Below are 19,839 nucleotides of genomic sequence, written 5' to 3' on the forward strand. Positions count from 1 at the left end.
TACTTTTCACATTTCTGGATTTTTGACAATTTAACTTAATAGGGTTTGGGGTAATTTATATTAAAGCATTACTATTAAGTTAAATTTAGCTCACAAGGGATTAATTCTACAAAGCAGCTGCATGCTGATGAATGTGCATTAGGTCTAGGCAAACTGGTTGGTGAAGTGTTGCTGCCCGCATTCCACTTCAGCTTGAAACAACGTGAGTCTTTTAGACATCCCTGTAAATATCCATGCCCATTATGTTAGGATGGCTCCATTCAGTCCAGCCAGTGGGGCTAGTTGCAGGGAATCTGCACTCTAGAAGGAGAGTAGCTGTTTTAATTGACAGCCCTACTTGCCAATCCCTGCACACAGGAAGCTGGGAGAGGGTCAGTGGTCAAGTACTTAGTTTCCTGTCCAGTTAGGAAACAAAGGAGATTAAAAAAAACACTGTCTGATTCAGTTTGAAAGATCTGATAACAGAGATAGATACATAAAGTGAGAGTGCCCTTAAGGTAGTACTGACCAGGTTTAGAGGGATTACAGGCCAGAAAAGTTAAATTGAGCCCAGTAACAGAGACAATGGGCTGGATTTTATCAATGGAGGCATGTAGGAGGCGGGACTACAACTTTTGGGGTTGTAGTCCCGCCTCCATCGAGTTATGGCCAACCCACTCAATTTTCACTTGATTAACCTTGTTGAGCCCGCCCAGCGGGCTCAGCAGGCCAATTAAGGGCCACCCGGCAACAGGTGACATCACAGATTGACATTTCATCTGTCAAGTGCTTTTGACAGATGAAATATCAGCATTTGACAGCTCTTTGAAGCTGTCAAATACTGACAATCTGTACTTTAAGTTAATTCCTTCCTCTCAGGCTCATTTAGAGATCTCTCCAGAACAGAAAGCAGAATGCTGCAGATTTTGACAGCTCGCGGCCATTCTGCTTTCTGTGCCGGTGAGATGAGGGACTCCTGAGACCTGAAGGAAGGAAGGCTGCATTAGTAAGAAAAGGTAAGTAAAACTTATTTAAACACTTTACACACACCAAACACACTTACCTCTGCACTCATGCACCCATCGCTCACCTGAACACCGGACATCTCGAACCCTCCAAGTCCTTCAGCCCGACAGTCCGCCTCGCGTGGTTTGGAGCCGTCGGGAAGCCCACACTTCAGGAATAAAAATAGGGATTAGGCTAAAAACTGCCTGTTAACTACCTATTAACAGGCAGTTAATTGGCACTGAACCCCTTCCCGCCTCGGGGAGGTGGCTCCCAGCACAGGTCGGCTACCCGCCTCCTGTGAAACGGGCACGGAGGCGGGTTGGGGGCGGGATGGGTACGTGCCCCCTGATTTTGCTATTTTAACCCCCCACATGCCTCCAATCCCGCCTCAACGGCCCGATGAAATTCAAGCCCAATATGTCATATTTTTGTTATTTTCCATGTTACAAGGAGCATTATGGAGTAAGCCGTAATTCATTATTCTCATTGCTCCACTTATTTTTTGTAAAATAAATCAGATTGTTAATTTATGTTTGTCCTCATCTCACCGAAATGTTAATCAATTCACCTTTTGGAAAATTTGAGAAGCACACATGTGGGATGACAGTATCCAGTTCATATACCAAGGGGTTTCATTAATAATCTCCCACTGATATACCTATCAATTCAGTTCATGAAAAGCGACGAGTTAAGCTAGTAACTATAGGTTTTTATTGGCTAAATAACAGAGCCCACCCTCGTGGGCGATCGGATCCAACAAGGAGGAATACCAGCCAGTCGACCACCTTTATACCTGGGCAAGCATGGGCGGAGTCAGCTGTGGTCAGCCCAGGTATAACAGCGTGACAAGAGGTAACCTTGTGTAGTGATACAACAGTGTAAACAGTGATAACCATAGTGTAACGACATAAACAGTGATAACCATAGTGTAACGATAGTGAACGATAAAAGTGGTTTACCACATTCACCCCTTGTTTAAATTTGAGTCCGGCGGGGTGAAGTGTACTACCAGTTCGGGTATGTCAGTCTATCCGGAGGCCTCGTAAGCCTTTCTGATCGGCGCAGCAGCGGCGGCGGAGGTGTAGTATTCGAAGTTAAGGCTGGTGTCTGCGTGGTCGGCGAAGGCTCATGGGGTTCCGGCATGCCGTCTACCGGGGCTGGATTTGGGGGAGTGGTGGGGGTAACGGTGGTGTCTCAGGGGTGCCGGAGGGTGCGAGGTCTCGTAAGGAGACTGTGTCCTCCTGCCCGCCTGGGTATGCCACATAGGCGTACTGGGGGTTGGCGTGCAGGAGGTCCACCCTCTCGACCAGGGGGTCCGTTTTATGGGCCCTCACGTGCTTCCGCAGCAAGACGGGCCCCGGAGAAGTCAGCCATGTTGGTAGCGAGGTTCCCGTAGTCGACTTCCTGGGGAAAACAAACATTCGTTCATGGGGGGTGGCGTTAATGGCAGTGCAAAGCAGTGACCGGATGGAATGCAGCGCTGCCGGGAGGACTTCCTGCCAGCGAGAGGTTGGGAGGCCCTTAGACTTTAAGGCTAAGAGAACGGCCTTCCAGACTGTCGCGTTCTCTCTTTCCACCTGGCCGTTCCCTCGGGGGTTGTAGCTGGTGGTCCTGCTTGCAGCAATACCTCTCGCTAGTAGGAACTGGCGAAGTTCCTCGCTCATGAAGGATGAGCCCCGGTCGCTATGTATATAGTTCGGGAACCCGAACAAGGTGAAGAGGTCGTTCAGGCATTTGATGACCGTGGTACTGGTCATGTCTGGGCAGGGGAAGGCAAAGGGGAAACGGGAGTACTCGTCAATAATGTTGAGGAAGTACACATTACGGTCAGAGGACGGGAGGGGCCCCTTAAAATCGATGCTCAAGCGCTCGAAGGGGCGGGTGGCCTTGATCAGGCTTGCTCTGTCCGGCCTATAGAAATGCGGTTTGCATTCGGCACAGGTTTGGCAGTTCCTGGTCATGGCCCTGACCTCCTCGATGGAGTAGGGCAGGTTGCGGACCTTAATGAAGTGGTAAAGTCTGGTGACCCCAGGGTGGCAGAGGTCGTTGTGGAGGGTCTGCAGTCTATCAATTTGCGCGTTGGCGCATGTACTTCGTGATAGAGCATCTGGGGGTTCGTTCAGTTTACCAGGCCGGTACAAGATATCGTAATCGTAGGTGGAGAGCTCAATTCTCCACCTCAAGATCTTGTCGTTCTTGATTTTGCCCCTCAGCTTGTTATTAAACATAAAAGCGACCGAACGCTGGTTGGTGAGGAGGGTAAATCGTTTGCCTGCCAGGTAATGCCTCCAGCGTCGTACTGCCTCCACGATCGCCTGGGCCTCCTTCTCGACAGAAGAGTGTCGGATCTCAGGGCCCTGGAGGGTCCTTGAGAAGAAGGCCACAGGTCTCTCCGCCTGGTTAAGGGTTGCAGCTAGGGCGAAGTCGGATGTATCGCTCTCCACTTGGAAAGGGATAGACTCATCCACCGCGTGCATTGTGGCCTTAGCAATGTCTCCCTTTATGAGGAAGAAGGCTGCGCATGCTTCTGCTGTCAGGGGGAAGGAGGTGGACTTCATGAGGGGTCTGGCTTTGTCTGCATAATTGGGCACCCATTGGGCATAGTAAGCGAAGAGCCCCAGGGTTCTCTTCAGCGCCTTTGGACAGTGGGGGAGGGGAAGCTCCATGAGGGGGCGCATTCTTTCGGGGTCGGGGCCGATGACTCCGTTCTCTACTATGCAGCCGAGGATGGCAAGGCGCGAGGTGTTAAACACACATTTCTCCTTATTGTAGGTGAGGTTCAGCCGTTGGGCCGTACGGAGGAATTTCTCCAGATTAACATCATGGTCCTGCCGGTCGCGGCCGCAGATGGTGACGTTATCTAGATAAGGGAACGTGGCATGCAGCCCATTCTGGTCAACCATCCGGTCCATCTCCCTTTGGAAGACCGAAACCCCGTTGGTGACGCCGAAGGGAACCCTAAAGAAGTGGTAGAGGCGGCCATTCGCCTCGAAGGCGGTATACTGGCGGTCCTCAGGGCAGATAGGGAGTTGGTGATAGGCCGACTTAAGGTCGATGGTAGAGAATACCCGGTACTGTGCAATCTGATTGACCATATCAGATATGCGGGGAAGGGGGTATGCGTCCAGCTGGGTGTACCGGTTTATGGTTTGGCTGTAGTCGATGACCAGACGCTGTTTATCGCCGGTCTTAACGACTACGACCTGGGCACGCCAGGGGCTGTTGCTTCCCTCGATGATGCCCTCCTTCAGGAGTCGCTGCACCTCGGAGCTAATAAAAGCTCTGTCCCCGGCGCTGTACCACCTGCTCTTGGTAGCGACGGGTTTACAGTCGCGGGTGAGGTTAGCGAACAGGGAGGGGGGCGAGACTTTGAGGGTGGATAGGCCGCAGGTGGTACGCGGTGGGCGGTTTAGGAATTGCTGGTTGATGTGCCTCAATAAATCCGAGACTCGATGTTAGCGAAACAAAACAAGGCTTTTATTGACTTAGAAGGTAACACACAGAGGAGAATGTATCTTCCATCCAGAGGTCTGCCGTACTGGATGTGCTGCAGGCTGGGCCAGCTTACATAGGAGCCAGGTATGGGCGGAGCCCTACACACAGTACAATACAATGGAAATGAAACTGAAACCAACCACAGTCACAGGCAGAGAAATACTGATGAATGGAATATTTCATCACATTCACCCCTTCTATAGATTTAGTCTGTTCGGGGGTTTGATAGTCCTCTGCGACCGACGTGGCTGTTGTGGTGCCGCGGGTGTCGGCTGGGTGTCCCCGGTGGCCTCCTGGGTCTCTGCCGGGGGTGCCGCCAGGGTTGTTGAAGGGGTAGTTGGTGGGGGTACCGTTGATCGATGTTCTTCCGGGGGTGATGAAAGAGTAGTGGGTGGGTAAGAGTTGCTGTGGTCGTTGTTGCTGCTGTTGTCGTGGTTGTTGTCGTTACCGGCTGGGGCGACGTCTTTTATGGACATGGTGTCCTCCCTTCCGTCGGCGTGCCGGACATACACGTATTGGGGGTTGGCGTGGAGTAGGTGCACTGACTCCACGAGAGGGTCCGTTTTGTGGCCCCTCACATGCCTTCGCATGAATACCGGACCTGGGGTGGAGAGCCATGACGGCATGGATACGCCTGAGGTGGATTTCCGGGGAAAGACAAACATTCGCTCATGAGGCATGGCATTAGTGGCAGTACACAATAGCGACCGTATCGAATGGAGCACATCTGGGAGGACTTCCTGCCAGCAGGAGATAGGGAGGCCTTTGGTCCTTAGAGCTAGAGTGACTGCTTTCCATACTGTCCCGTTCTCTCGCTCCACTTGACCGTTACCCCGGGGGTTGTAGCTGGTGGTACGGCTCGTGGCGATCCCCCTGGACAGCATGTACTGGCGTAGCTCTTCACTCATGAAGGATGCCCCCCTATCCGTATGGATGTAGCTCGGCATACCGAACAGGCAGAACAGGCTGTTGAGGCATTTAATGACCGTGGCGCTGGTCATGTCTGGGCAGGGGAAGGCGAATGGGAAACGAGAGTATTCGTCCACAATGTTCAGGAAGCAAACATTGCGGTCGACGGACGGGAGGGGGCCCTTGAAATCTAAGCTGAGCCGCTCAAAGGGCTGTGTAGCTTTGATTAAGTGGGCTCTATCTGGGTGGTAGAACCGAGGCTTGCACTCAGCGCAAGTGCGACAGTTCCTGGTCAGGGACCGAACTTCGTCAATCGAGTAGGGTAAGTTGCGGAACTTTATGAAGTGGAACAGCCGCGTGACCCCTGGGTGGCAGAGGTCATTGTGGAGGGTCTGTAGCCGATCCCCGGTGGCGCTGGCACACATCCCTCATGAGAGGGCGTCGGGGGATTCGTTAACGGCCCCTGGCCGGTAAATGATGTCATAATCGAAGGTGGAGAGCTCGATCCGCCACCTAAGAATCTTATCATTTTTAATCTTCCCCCTCTGTTTATTATTGAACATAAACGCTACCGACCGCTGGTCGGTAAGTAGGGTGAAGCGTTTGCCGGCTAGGTAGTGGCGCCAGTGGCGCACTGCCTCCACGATGGCTTGGGCCTCCTTTTCTCCGGAGGAGTGTCTGATCTCGGGCCCTTGGAGGGTCCTCGAGAAGAAAGCTACGGGCCGCCCCGCCTGGTTGAGGGTGGCCGCCAAGGCAAAGTCAGACGCATCACTTTCCACTTGAAAGGGAGTGTTCTCGTCCACTGCCTGTAGCGTGGCCCGCTCGATATCCTGCTTAATGCTTTTGAAGGCGGCATGGGCCTCAGCAGAGAGCGGAAAAGAGGATGCTTTCAAGAGGGGGCGGGCTTTGTCGGAGTAGTTGGGGACCCATTGGGAATAATAAGAAAATAACCCCAGGCACCTTTTCAGGGCTTTGGGAGTGTTGGGCAGGGGCAGCTCCCGTAGGGGGCGCAATCGGTCGGGGTCTGGTCCGATTTCCCCATTCTCCACCACGCTGCCTAGTATGCAGAGGCGCGTGGTGTTGTAAACGCACTTGTCCTCGTTGTAGGTGAGGTTGAGTTTTTGTGCGGTTTTCAGGAACCTCTCGAGGTTCGAGTCGTGATCCTGCTGGTTGTGACCGCAGATGGTGACGTTGTCGAGGTAGGGGAAGGTTGCCTGCAAGTGGTGGTCATCGACCATGCGGTCCATCTCCCTCTGGAAGACCGAGACCCCATTCATCACCCCAAAGGGGACTCTGAGGAATTGGTAGCGGCGTCCGTTCGCCTCGAAGGCGGTGTACGGGCGGTCCTCTGGTCTGATAGGGAGCTGGTGGTACGCTGACTTGAGGTCGATGGTGGAGAACACCCGGTATTGGGCGATTTGGTTCACCATTTCTGATATGCGGGGTAGCGGGTAGGCGTCTAGTTGGGTGTACCTGTTGATCGTTTGGCTATAGTCGATCACCATCCGTTTCTTCTCGCTACCCCTTACCACCACCACTTGGGCGCGCCACAGGCTATTGCTGCGTTCAATAATGCGCTCTTTCAGGAGCCTGCCTACCTCGGTCGCGATAAACCGCCTGTCCTCCCAGCTGTACCTCCTGCTTTTGGTCGCTATTGGCCGGCAGTTAGGGGTAAGGTTCGCGAATAGCGAAGGCGGCTTTACCTTCAGGGTAGCCAGACCGCACACTGTGAGGGGCGGCTGGGACCCACCGTAATTGAGCGTGATGCTTTGGCTGTAGCACTGGAAATCCAGGCCCAAGATCACGCTCGCACATAGATTCTTCATGATTAATACTTTAAAATTATCGTATACAGTTCCGTTAACGGACAATTGTACCGTGCAGTAACCCATAATGGTCGATGTCTGGGTTTTATCAGCCATGGAGATGGTACCCCGAGTAGGGACCACCTTTAGGGAGAGTTGTTGTACCAGTTCAGGGTGGATAAAACTCTCCGTGCTTCCACTGTCAATTAAACTTTTAACCCTGCACCCATTTACCTCGATGTCCACCATTGATTTGGATAGCGGATGCGGCCTGGTCTGGTCCACTATGACCGATGCCACTGTAGGGCCCTGATCGAGACAAGATGGCGTCCACGCTGTCTGCTCACAAGATGGCGGACCCCACGAGGTCGGGCAAGATGGCGTCCAAGATGGCCGCTCCCACGGCGCACACGCGGCGGTGGCGGGTTTTCCGGCGGGGTTCCCTCTACACACCTTCCCGAAGTGCCCCTTCTTACCGCACTTAAAGCATGTGGTGCCTTTCGCCGGGCACAGGTTTCTGGTGTGCTTCGGCTGCCCGCAGAAGTAGCAGTTGGGTCCCCGACGCGTCGCGGCTGTCGTAGGGCTTCTGGGGGGAGAGCGGGGCCCCGACGGTGTCGGGCTGCCGGGCGGGGAAGATGCCTTCCAAGATGGCAGCGCCCTTGGTGCACACGTGGCGGCGTGGACGGCGCGGGCTGAAGAGTAGGCGTCCGAGTTTCTCTGGGCCACATCCAGGGATCGTGCTGTGTCCGCAGCCTGTTTCAGGTCCAATCCCATTTTTTCCAGCAGTCTCTGCCGGATGTAAGTGGAGCTGAGGCCTGTGATAAAGGCATCGCGAACAAGCTCGTCAGTGTACACTGCGGCTTTTACATCTTGGCACTTGCAGTCTTTGCCAAGCGTTTTCAGGGTGCCTAGGAACTCCTCCACCGATTCCCCAGGTCGCTGTGCGCGAGTAGCGAGCAGATGCCTAGCATACACCTCATTCGTAGGCTGCTGGTAATGCGCCTTTAAGATGTCGCAGGCGGCCGGGTACGTGTCAGCGTCTTGGATGAGGGGGTAAACCCGGTGGCTTACCCAATTCCGCAGAATTCCGAGTTTCATACTCGCAGCGTCCGTAGCGTCTTTGACGGCTGCGGAATTGTCCAGGAAGAATTCCATACACATAAACCAGTGTCCGAAGCGTGCCGATGCGTCCGAAGCATGCTGGTCCAAATCCAAACGTTCAGGTTTCAAGAGTTGATCCATTGTGTTGAAAATTAAGTCAATCAAATTGATGTGCCTCAATAAATCCGAGACTCGATGTTAGCGAAACAAAACAAGGCTTTTATTGACTTACAAGGTAACACACAGAGGAGAATGTATCTTCCATCCAGAGGTCTGCCGTACTGGATGTGCTGCAGGCTGGGCCAGCTTACATAGGAGCCAGGTATGGGCGGAGCCCTACACACAGTACAATACAATGGAAATGAAACTGAAACCAACCACAGTCACAGGCAGAGAAATACTGATGAGTGATGAATGGAATATTTCATCACACTGGTTGTAGTCTGTGAGGGGGGGGAGGGATCCACCGTATGCCAAGGTGACACTTTGGAGGTGGCATTGGAAATCCAGCCCTAGTAGGACGGCAGCACAGAGCTGGGGCAGGACGAGAAGTTTAACATTTTTATACTCCGTGCCCCTAACCGACAGGGTCACAACACAGTAGCCGCTGATGTCTGTTGAATGGGACCTCGACGCCATCGAGATCCGGTTGCGCGTTGGCCGGACAGTGAGGGAGTAGCGGCTCACCGTGTCTGGATGGATGAAACTCTCCGTGCTTCCGCTGTCGAACAGGCAGGTCATGGCGTGGCCGTTTACTTTGATGTCCATCATGGACTTGGACAGGTGATGCGGGCGAGCTTGGTCAAGTGTGACGGAGGCTAGTGTATGGCTGAGCGAGCTGCTGTAGTCTGTGGGTGAGGCGGTGGTCGGGTCTGGAGACAAGGTGGCGGTCGAGTGTGGTGAACAAAATGGCGGCGCCCACGACGTTGAACAAAATGGCGGAGAAGATGGCCGCCCCCACAACTCACATGAGGCACTGCCGGCGTCGGTGGCCTTGATCAAAGATGGCCGCCCCCACGACTCACACGAGGTGATGCTGGCATCTGTGGCCTTGATGAAAGATGGCCGTCCCCACAACTCGCATGAGGCACTGCTGGTGTCTGTGGCTTTCCCCCTGCAGGCCTTCGCGAAGTGGCCTTTCTTGTGGCAGTCGGAGCAGGTCGCGTTTCTTGCAGGGCAGCGCGCCCTCGGGTGTTTCGCCTGGCCACAGAAGAAGCAGCCAGCGGCCCGATCGCGGGGCTCCGATGTCGCAGCCGGTACCGGGGGTGGCGGTCCCAATCGGTTCCGGGACACCGACGCTGTGGTAGGCCCCAGGGGCGGCGTTGCGAGGGGTATTGCGGCCGGAGTCGGGCCCGAGTCCCAGGGTCGCGCAGCACAGTACCTGGAGTACGCCTCGAGGTCCCGATGGGCCACTTCCAAGGAGCGAGCAAGGATAGCAGCTGTTTTCAGGTCGAGGTCCTTTGATTCCAGCAGTCTTTGCCGTGAGTAGTCTGACCGAAGGCCTTTCACGAAGGCATCGCGGATATTTCCATCTGTATGTTCTGCAGCTGTTACGGCTTTAAAGTCACAGTCCCTGCCGAGTATTTGCAGCGCCCGTAAGAAATCATCAACCGACTCTCCTGGCTGTTGCGAGCGGGATCTTAGGAGATGCCTGGCGTACATTGAGTTTACAGGGCTCCGGTACTGCTCTTTTAGCAGGTTGAGGGCGTCCTCGTATGTAGCAATGTCCCGGATGAGTGCAAATACTTTAGGGCTCACCTGGGCGGTCAGAACTCTTAGTTTGGATACCGGAGGCACGCCGGATTCTCCCAGGTAGGCTTCGAAGCAGCTCAGCCAGTGTTCGAAGTCGAGGGCTGACTTCGCAGCCTGTGGGTTTAGATCCAGGTATGTCGGTCGGAGGGCTCGCAGCCAGGCCGGCTGCTGGGGCTTTTGTAGCTGGCCGTTTGGCTGGGGCTGTACGTTTGGCTGGTCGTTTGGCTGCTCCGGTACAGACATTTCAAAATTTAGCCAATAAGATTGATATACCTATCAATTCAGTTCATGAAAAGCGACGAGTTAAGCTAGTAACTATAGGTTTTTATTGGCTAAATAACAGAGCCCACCCTCGTGGGTGATCGGATCCAACAAGGAGGAATACCAGCCAGTCGACCACCTTTATACCTGGGCAAGCAGGCGGAGCCATGGGCGGAGTCAGCTGTGGTCAGCCCAGGTATAACAGCGTGGCAAGAGGTAACCTTGTGTAGTGATACAACAGTGTAAACAGTGATAACCATAGTGTAACGATATAAACAGTGATAACCATAGTGTAATGATAGTGAACGATAAAAGTGGTTTACCACACCCACCCCCCACCCAGGTCAAGCTAGCATATGACTAGATATTGGACAGTAAAGGTAAGCACCTAATCATAAGGGTTATAGGAAACGTTCCCTTTAAACTGCGCAGCCACGCAGCACTCTGCAGCTCCTGCGCAACTGGCTCACCAGCTTTTAAAAAGGAAAAACTGCGATGCATGGTATTTTGAATGGGCCGGGGCCACGCACCCAAAAAAGATTAAAGGGATCATTGGTCATTTACAGGAGAAATTGGTGATATTGATCTTCAGAGAATAGCTACTACTGAATTTCTAACACAATTTTTGTTTCTTTGAACCTATAGCTGCTGTCTTCTGAGTTTTTTTACTGTAAAATCTAGCTAATATATAATTATACTTCTAATCTAGTGTTTAAATCACTACCTTGTGTTTAAAAGTTCTCTAAGGATATATTAAAATGCAACTAGTACTCTGGATTTTGTGATTGTCAGCTAACTTACATTCATGTAAGTCTGTTTAATTATTCTTCACTGCATTTACACTCACTTTGGACCCAGAAAGATTATTTCTTGAAGCTTTTTGACTGAATTTCTGATAATATAGCAAAGGTGCCCCAAACTGTCCATACAAATTAAGGCTATCAGCACCTCTCACCTCTTTGCCACCTTGTCCTTCCTTCAGCCTGCTCAGGATCAACTACCTTCTCATTTGACATCCTTTGGAGATGAAACAGCCATGGAAATGACTGCCTGCCCACCACAGAGACCTGCATCCTTATGGGAGGGTTTTTGCCTGTCAGCATGAACCATTTTCTAACAGAATTGTTGATCTAACCAACAAACCTCAACTGCACCCCCTTGTTGAACATTCTGTTGCCTCTAGGAGATCAACCGTTTCTCTTCTACCAGGAACATTATTGTTCCAAAAGTCTGACTGCTTCATTGAAGTGAATAGTTTCCACAGCCTTAAATCTAAACACTTCATTCACCTCAGTTATTTTGCTCTCGCTCTCTCTCTCTCTAATATATATATATATATATATTTAATTTATGAAATACAACAACAGCAAGAAAGATACTATTGCATTAGTAAAACCAATTGTGAGTACTTTATCTCAGATATTCGTATTTAACCGACTATTTTTAAAGATTCTACATTAAATTATTTGATAGAATTATAAGAACTGAGGAATGTAGTGAAATGATGTCTGAAAATGGTCCAGGTTACTTGAACCAAACTCGTATTAAAGCCAGAAGGGAAAGGAGCAAAACATCAGAAAATCCTGTGTGGTTTGTCATCTAACTAGAATACTCTTGATGCAGAGCGGTGTTGAGTAAGTGAAGTAAAGTGCCTTGACCTCAGTGATGCTGCTTGTATGTTTCTGTGAACAGCCTGAAAGAAATTTTGATTAATGTGACATTCTGTCAAATTGGACTCCAGTTCACCATTAAGTATATCATTATGTTATCTTTGAAAAATGTAGAGGATTTTAACTGACATATAATAGCTTTGTGTGCCAGCACAATGAAGTTTTAAAAAAGCGTGTAACGAACGACGTCAAATATATATCATAAATATGTGTTACATTTGACAAGTAGGTTATACAATACTTTACATGCAGATTAAAAGGGCCTCTGCTTTACAGTTTGCTGCAGATTTTTAAAACTCAATTTAGTTGGTCTGTCACTTATATTTCTTAGATGTGGGTTAAAGACATATTTAATAGCAGTTTTGAAATTGACAAGTCAAAAAGCCCAGTAGTCACTGGTGATGCTTTCATTGCTCAAATTAAGTTTTATTTTATTTTTAGTCCTCTATTGCTGCTGGTGATGGTTGTAGTGTGGGAAGGTTGGGGGATGTTTTCCTCATCTACAGACATTTCAGTGTGACTGCAATAACTTAAAAATATTCCACTAAGTTTGAAACTGTTTTCCCACCAAAATTTAAAGAAATGTCATGAGATGCCATCTCATCAGACACTAGACTTCTTTTGAAAATTTGCACCTTCAGAACTTTCTACACTTCATGCATAAAGAATAAAATGATTTATGTCTCAGCAGATTTTAACCAATTTTATAAGTTTTCTTTTACTGGATATGGAGTAGTTCTTGAAAAAGGATGGCATGCACAAGACCATACACATCTCCCATCTGTAAGAAGCAACCTGCCACCTCAATAACTTGCTAGTTTTCCCCGGAAATGCTTGTCAAATCTGGGGAAAACTACTAAGTTCTTTAGAATCCAGACATGCTTGGGATAGTAAATTTCTGTAAATAATCTGTACTCAAGCACGTTGATCTGTCATCTTGACAACCTGCATTTCAGTGAACTTTTAATTCTCTGCTCTGTTAAGTTTCTGGAAATCGTACCTGCTTAAGCTTAATCCCATAAACACTAACTTGCAAACACTGCAATTTAAAGAGTTTGTGGCCAATGTTCAGTGGCTCCGCCAGGCATAAATGGGGCACTAGCGGCCTAAAAATGGTGTCAGATCACTTACTGCCCCATTTCCGCTGGCGTTTCACCAACCGCTGAGTAGGGTCCTAAGATGGGCGGCCGGAGCACATGCCTGTTTCAGGCGGGTGGCCATTTGTGATGTGCAAATCGGGATCCTATGACCCCCAGTTGCAGTTTTCAGTTTCAGTTTTCTATCTCTATTTCACTTTTCTCTCCTCTTCTGTTGCTAGTTCTCTGTCCTTTCAGATTGGTGGAGAGGATTCAGCCAGGACCCTAGCCTGGTATTGGGGAGCAGGAGGGGATCTGGCCAAGGTTGCAGGCCAGCACTGAGGATCAGGAGAGGAGCACAGCCAGGGCCACAGACTAATATTGGGTAACATGAGGGCAGCAAGAGGCACTTGAAAAGCACAGGCAGTAGGAGGGGTCAGTCCAGCACAGTTGCCCGGCACATAGAGGTTTAGTAGCAGCTTCTTAATTTGAAAGAGTTGCAAAATAACTTTAAACAATATGTAGAAAATGTGGAAATGTAAAATAGTCTAGAAAATGTTCTGGGGGGAGCTGCAGGAGGCAAAAGCCCCCATTTCAGTAAGCATCATGCAGGTAGTGCTGTGGAGTATAACCCCAAAATGGCAGCTGCCTTGGAAATGCAAATAGGGAGCTTGGAGGGCTCAAAGGTAAGTATTTATGGACAAATATAATTTAAACATGATGGCAGGTGTGGCAGCCAGGCATTAGGAAAATAGTGTGCTGCGACAGTAAGTGTTACTTCCTGGAAGTACAGGATGGAAGAAAGTGCTACAAACAAGATTTTCAATATATTGAAAATTGGATGGATATTAGAGCTATTAACCATCGTTTACCATTTTCAACAATTTTACAGGTTTGCAGAGTTGTGCCCCTTTTCCTCTTCATTCACCAAGAAAGAAGCATGACAAACATATTCCGCAACCTAATGATTACTATATACCACAAAGTGTTGCTTATTTGAAGTGTTTGCGTCATGGTAACCTTTCCCTCCCAATGAATAGAAACAAAATTGAAAGAACAAAGTTGCAAGATTCACCTAACATTAATTATTGAATAATGGAAGTGCATAATTATTGTAGAAAAGCAAATCTGTGATTTGCATTGATTAAACAAATACTTTTCTGATGTTTGCTTTATAAATAAGATACAGATGGTTGCAATGTTGTTAAAAGCTATATGGAAGACATAAAAAGAATTATCCTGCGTTTCTGTGCACTGTCTCCTGTGGCAGTACAATACTCTCTAAATTAGTAAGTTATGAACCATTTTTCTTTGGAATTTGACATCGGCTTTCAGTGTTACCAGGCTACTAGTTCGGCCAGTTCAGGCATTTCAGGCAGCCTGTAATTATCTGCAAAGGTTATTAATGTACCTGACAAACCTCACTTCACTTCAAAAGAAGGGGGAAACAAGGGCACTATTTCCAGAATTTGATACAGTGCCAGAGGCTTTACTTATTTGAGTTTTCTCTCACTGGTTCCACAGGTTCTGAAAGCGGTATTACTTTTTCCAACAATTGAACGCATGGCCGAGTCACCACAAGGCAAGCTTATGACACCAGTACTATGCAAACTTCGCTTCCTGATGTATGTTCCAATCTACTTCCTTTCTTTTCTGCCAGAAAGCGTCAAGGCCTCGTTGGTGAGGTGGGCGCTGCAGGGCCTACATTCCCTGGATGAAGCTACTGTCTCTGCCTCTCTTAATCTCTTCAGTGTGGATTGTGCAGGTGAGCCTAACCACCCCCCACCCACCCACCCATCCGTTCTTATCTTTAATATAGAACTTCCCTAGTTTTAGAAATGTATATATTTTTAAGAAAACAGCTATATGATTAACTGCTCTCAAAGGCATCTTTTTCTATCTGTGATACATACACCATTTATCCATAGTTCATGTAATATAACGTACAAATTTTTAAAGCAGGCAAAGACAATTAATAGCATGTATTCAGTTTTCCCGTACATACAAATAAAATGACAACATTTTTATGTGTTTCATGACTGCTGTTACTAAGCATAGATCGGTGTACTTTTTTTGGACAACCCATCAAGGAGCTGCAGCAATCATTAATAAACAACTGCTGTAACATCCTTTCCTGTCTTGACAAGCCAAAGGCATCCTTTGAATGGACTGGCCAACTTCAGCATTTTTAAAAAATGCTAAATTGCCATGGCTTTGAGTGTAAAACAATACAGCTCAAGACTATAAACACTTTAATATTACCAAGCGATGACTGAGTGTACTGTAATTCTGAAAAAGTCCATGTGAATTTCTGGTCCATTATAGACTGAGCTATAAAATGTGTAATAAAGCAAATTACATGGCTTTACATATATATAATAGTTGCCAGTCTGGTTTGGACTGGAAAGAAACTGTAGGATGGGTCATGGTGGATGGCCTCGTTTTCACCCATACTTAATGTCCAAAGCAGTCCCCTGAAAATCCACAGTATGTAGCAAAATAATGTTTTGACTACGTTAGACACCTCGTATTAATTTGTGGTAGAAATGTTCATCCTGTTATCTGATACACATGCTCTGTATCAATACCAAAATCTGATCCTGGACCCAATTATTTCTCTTGGGGAAGGGGTCATCTGTAATGAATCACCATATAATTAAAGTAAAACTGGTGTGTGCTTATACTGTAGGCCATAAAGCCTGACAATGTGAGGGAACTGGATTATCCTTAGAAGAGATACAGCCATAAACCCAGGCTGCTGATTCCACAAAGGAATGTACAGCAACCGAAGAGACCATTGTGCTTGATCTGGCCTGTCCTAAATACCATGTGTATCAATTCAACAGTGCTCAGTAACTCCAAACCAGTTTAACAGTTGTCATCATTCTATTAACAGAAATGTTCCACCAAAAAAAGCAACAAAATACAAAACGAATTATAAAATTAATGGTTCCTTGTAACTTATTTTCAAAAGGAGTGCTGATGGTAACACGTATTCATTAAGGCCATAGCTAGCTTCCCTGATGGCTTTTTGGGTAAATGTAGTACGTGGGCCGAGGCTTTCCACCCTGCCTTGCCTGGTGGCGTCCTGCACCTCCAGCAGGGCAGGACTCCACCTGTCCCAGAGATTCCCCACTGACCTGGCCATATTTCCAGCCCCAGAGTCAATTACATGCAGCATGTGGGCTTCCTGGCCTCCATTCTGGACTGCCACAAGTATGGGGGTGGAGATTTACACAGGTCCCTCTTAGATTTGGGCCTCAGCACCTCCACTGCTGACATCTGAATACTGGACACTAGGAACCAACTGGCAGCCTCTTTGTCCAGCATTCAAAGGGCACAAATGGTGGGAAACAGAGGGATAGGATACAGGCAACAGAGTTTTGGATGAGCTGATGGAGAATGGGAGGCCGGCCAGGGGAACATTAGAGTAGTCGAGTCTGGAGGTGACAAAGACATGGATGAGGGTTTTAGCAGCAGATGGGCTGAGGATTTGTTGAGATTGCGAACAAACAGATCTGAAACTACTGTTCTACTACACCAGTGTGACATTTTTCTGTTTCCAACACCAACCATCCTGGAACCTGTCTCAATGAGATTGCCAATTGGTGCTGTATATAGGGAAATTTTGTTCTGGGCTGCTTTTGAGCCCAGGTTTCAAAGCTGGAAGGCAGTGCACCACCTCAGCTATAAAAATAAGTTTTAAAAGGTATAAATATGTATGTTTATATATAAGAAAGAAAGAAAGACTTGCATTTATATAGCATTTTTCATGACTACCGGATGTCCCAAAGCACTTTACAGCCAATGAAGTATTTTTGAAGTGTAGCCACTGTTGTAATGTGGGAAACGCAGTGGCCAATTTGCACACAGCAGCTCCCACAAACAGCAATGTGATAATGACCAGATAATGGGCCAGAAATTTGGGTCCCCACAGGTGAGTACGCGCTGGGTACTCACGCGTAGGGCCAACGAAAATGCCAGTTTCATGCATGCATTGCGCATGCACGGGAAACCGGAACTGCCGTTCCCTTGAAGGAAGGGGTTCACAGGTCAAATGCGTGCACCGGAGAGGCAGCGCGTACGCCTGGAACTTCCGTTTTTTTTTTACAAGTTTCTCCAGGAGTCACAAGGCCTGCTTTTAACAAGGTAAGTGGTGAAGTAAGTTAAATTAAAACATTTTTTCCACAGGTTTATTATTTTTAAATACTTTAAATAAAGGTAAGTTTATTTTTAGCCCCGTTAAATACTGTAATTAATTTTTTCAAAAATTTAAATTATTGTTTAAAATAGTTATTTTATGTAATTTATAGTTATTTTAAAAATGTGATTTAAAAAAAAAAATGTATTTGAAGTTTTAGTTAGGTTTTGGGGCCGATCTCTATTCATAGATTTGACAGGCCTTCCTGTCAAATCTATGAATAGAGATTCCCTGTTCCGATTGGCTCTCCATGGCTCACGTGATCCCAGGGGACATTTCGAACTAACTGCGCCCCTGGGATACGCAAGCACTGCGCGCCGGCAGCTGGAGGAGGCCCAGGATCGGAATCCCACGCGGGCCCACAGCACAATGGCCAGCGCGCTAGGTAAGTGCAGGTCGGGGGCTTGCACCCGCGGTAAGCCTCCGACCCGAATTTCTGGCCCAATCTGTTTTAGTGATGTTGATTGAGGGATAAATATTGGCCAGGACACCAGGGATAACACCCCTGCTCTTCTTCAAAATAGTGCCATAGGATCTTTCACGTCCACCTGAGAGAGCAGACAGGGCCTCGGTTTAATGTCTCATCTGAAAGACGGCACCTCCAACAGTGCAGCGCTCCCTCAGCACTGCACTGGAGTGTCAGCCTAGATTTTTGTGTACAAGTCTCTGGAGTGGGACTTGAACCCACAACCTTCTGGCTCACAGGCGAGGGTGCTACCAACTGAGCCACGGCTGACGATATTTGTAATACTAGATATTGTGAAGTAAAACTAAAGTAATAAATACTGACCTTAGCACAATTCTCATGAATATTTATAATTAAACTGAAAAATGGTTCTTTATTGATCATTTCCTTGTAGAAATGGTACATCAGTCGTCAGTCAGCTAAGCAATTCACCTCCCCTGGTCTTGTCACTCCAGTACAATTTTCACTAAAAAGAAAACCCCTACAGATCCTAATCTCAAAATGAGGGTGACTGTTTAATCATGCTGTCGGCTGACATAATCAAAGGATGTTTGAAGAATAGCTTTAGTACACTCAAGTTGTCTTATCATTGAGGTTTTTAGCCTTTTCTATTTCAAGCAGTGTGCTTAATAGAGTACTCCATTAAGTTAATCTGTTAACTTGCTGGCCGAGCTTGGTAAAAAGATAAAGTGAAGATCACCACTTCAACTGCTTAGCCATTTCTGCTCAACCTGCACAAAAAGTTCCTCCTGGTACAAGAGGTCTTGCTTTTTCCTATAGTGTAGATATTATATAACCTCTTAACTCTTTATCTGCCTAAATAAAGGTGTTAATGTCAATGGGAAAAGGGTAATTAAAAAGTATTAAAATAGCTCCCTTAATGACTCAGTCAGTTAAAACAGTGAATAACTGACCCATGCAGGGCAGGCAGGTTTCATGTTGGACACCCTGAGTTAAGGCGTTTTATATTACTAGAGCGACAGCACTTCCAAATGTAAATGATCTGACCTCCACAAGTTAACGTGAGCAGAAATCTACTTTTTCATTCACTCAGTTTGCCACTGCAGCAACATCTTTCTCCTGTGGCCTTGAAAATATGCTGAGCTGGTTCAGTGCATGCATGTGCTTGTGTCATGATGCAAAATAGCATCATAACATAAATCTACTGATGTGCAGGACCTGCTCAAAATTATATTGCCTGACAAGTTTACTGGGTGCTCTTGGGTCATAACACTATGTTCCTAGGCCCCTCTGATCCAGTTCAGATGGGCTTACATGGTAGCAGAGTATAAGAATGGGAGAGCAGCACTTAAGGAAGCCCCTCTCCCAAGACTGGAATCCAAAAACAAAGTTAAGTAATTTTTGGTAAAAAAAAACTTGCATTTATATAGCACCTTTCATGCCCTCGGGATGTGTGTTTCACAGCTAATGAATTGCTTTTGAAGTATAATCACTGTTGCTTTTTAGACAAACCTGGCAGCCAATTTGCAAACAGCTAGGTCCCACAGATAGCAATCCAATAAATGACCAGTTGTTTTTGAAGGTCATAATTAAGGGATGGATGTTGGCCAGGACACCAAGAGAACTCCCCTGTTCTTCTTCAAATAGTATCTGAACGGTTTCAATTTAATGGTACAGAAATTCCGATCCCTACGAGTGTGTACACGCTGTGTACTCACCCGTAGGGACATTGGAAATGCTGGTTTCAGGTATGCACTGCGCATGCGCTGGAAACCAGCATTTCTGATCTGTCAAGAAAGCTCTTGACAGATCCTCCGGCTGCCCTGGTGCAGGGCCTCTGCGGGTGGAGAGTTCCGCTTTTTGGAGACCCTCCGCCCACAGAAAACACTTACAATTCTTGCGCCTGGTAAAAGCAGGCGCAAGGCCTGCTTTTACCAGGATGAGAGTTGAAAAAAGGTTTTTTTTTTAATTTCCACTGATTTATCATTTAAAAATACTTTAAAGAAAGGTAAGTTTATTTTTAGCCCCGTTAAAAACTTTAATTTTTTTTTCAAAAAGTAAAATTTATTGTAAATTAAAGTCATTTTAAAAACGTGATTTTTTAAAAAATTTATTTAAAGTTTTACTATGTTTTGGGGGTGATCTCTATTCATAT

The 19,839-nt window shown here is 47.6% G+C and overlaps 1 protein-coding gene across 3 annotated transcripts in view; it reads left to right on the forward strand.

Moving 5' to 3' along the window:
- Positions 1–19,839, forward strand: part of ldah (lipid droplet associated hydrolase) — a 535,005-nt gene that overhangs the window by 449,791 nt on the left and 65,375 nt on the right. For all 3 annotated transcript variants that reach the window (XM_085996831.1, XM_085996830.1, XM_085996832.1), the window contains exon 5: positions 14,581–14,821. In XM_085996831.1, the coding sequence (XP_085852957.1) occupies positions 14,581–14,821 (241 nt within the window). The remainder of the gene's footprint in view (positions 1–14,580; positions 14,822–19,839) is intronic.

This window comes from Somniosus microcephalus, chromosome 9, assembly GCF_052327205.1.
Source record: "Somniosus microcephalus isolate GS21.2 chromosome 9, FLI_Smic_1.0, whole genome shotgun sequence".
NCBI classification, from domain to species: Eukaryota; Metazoa; Chordata; class Chondrichthyes; order Squaliformes; family Somniosidae; genus Somniosus; species Somniosus microcephalus.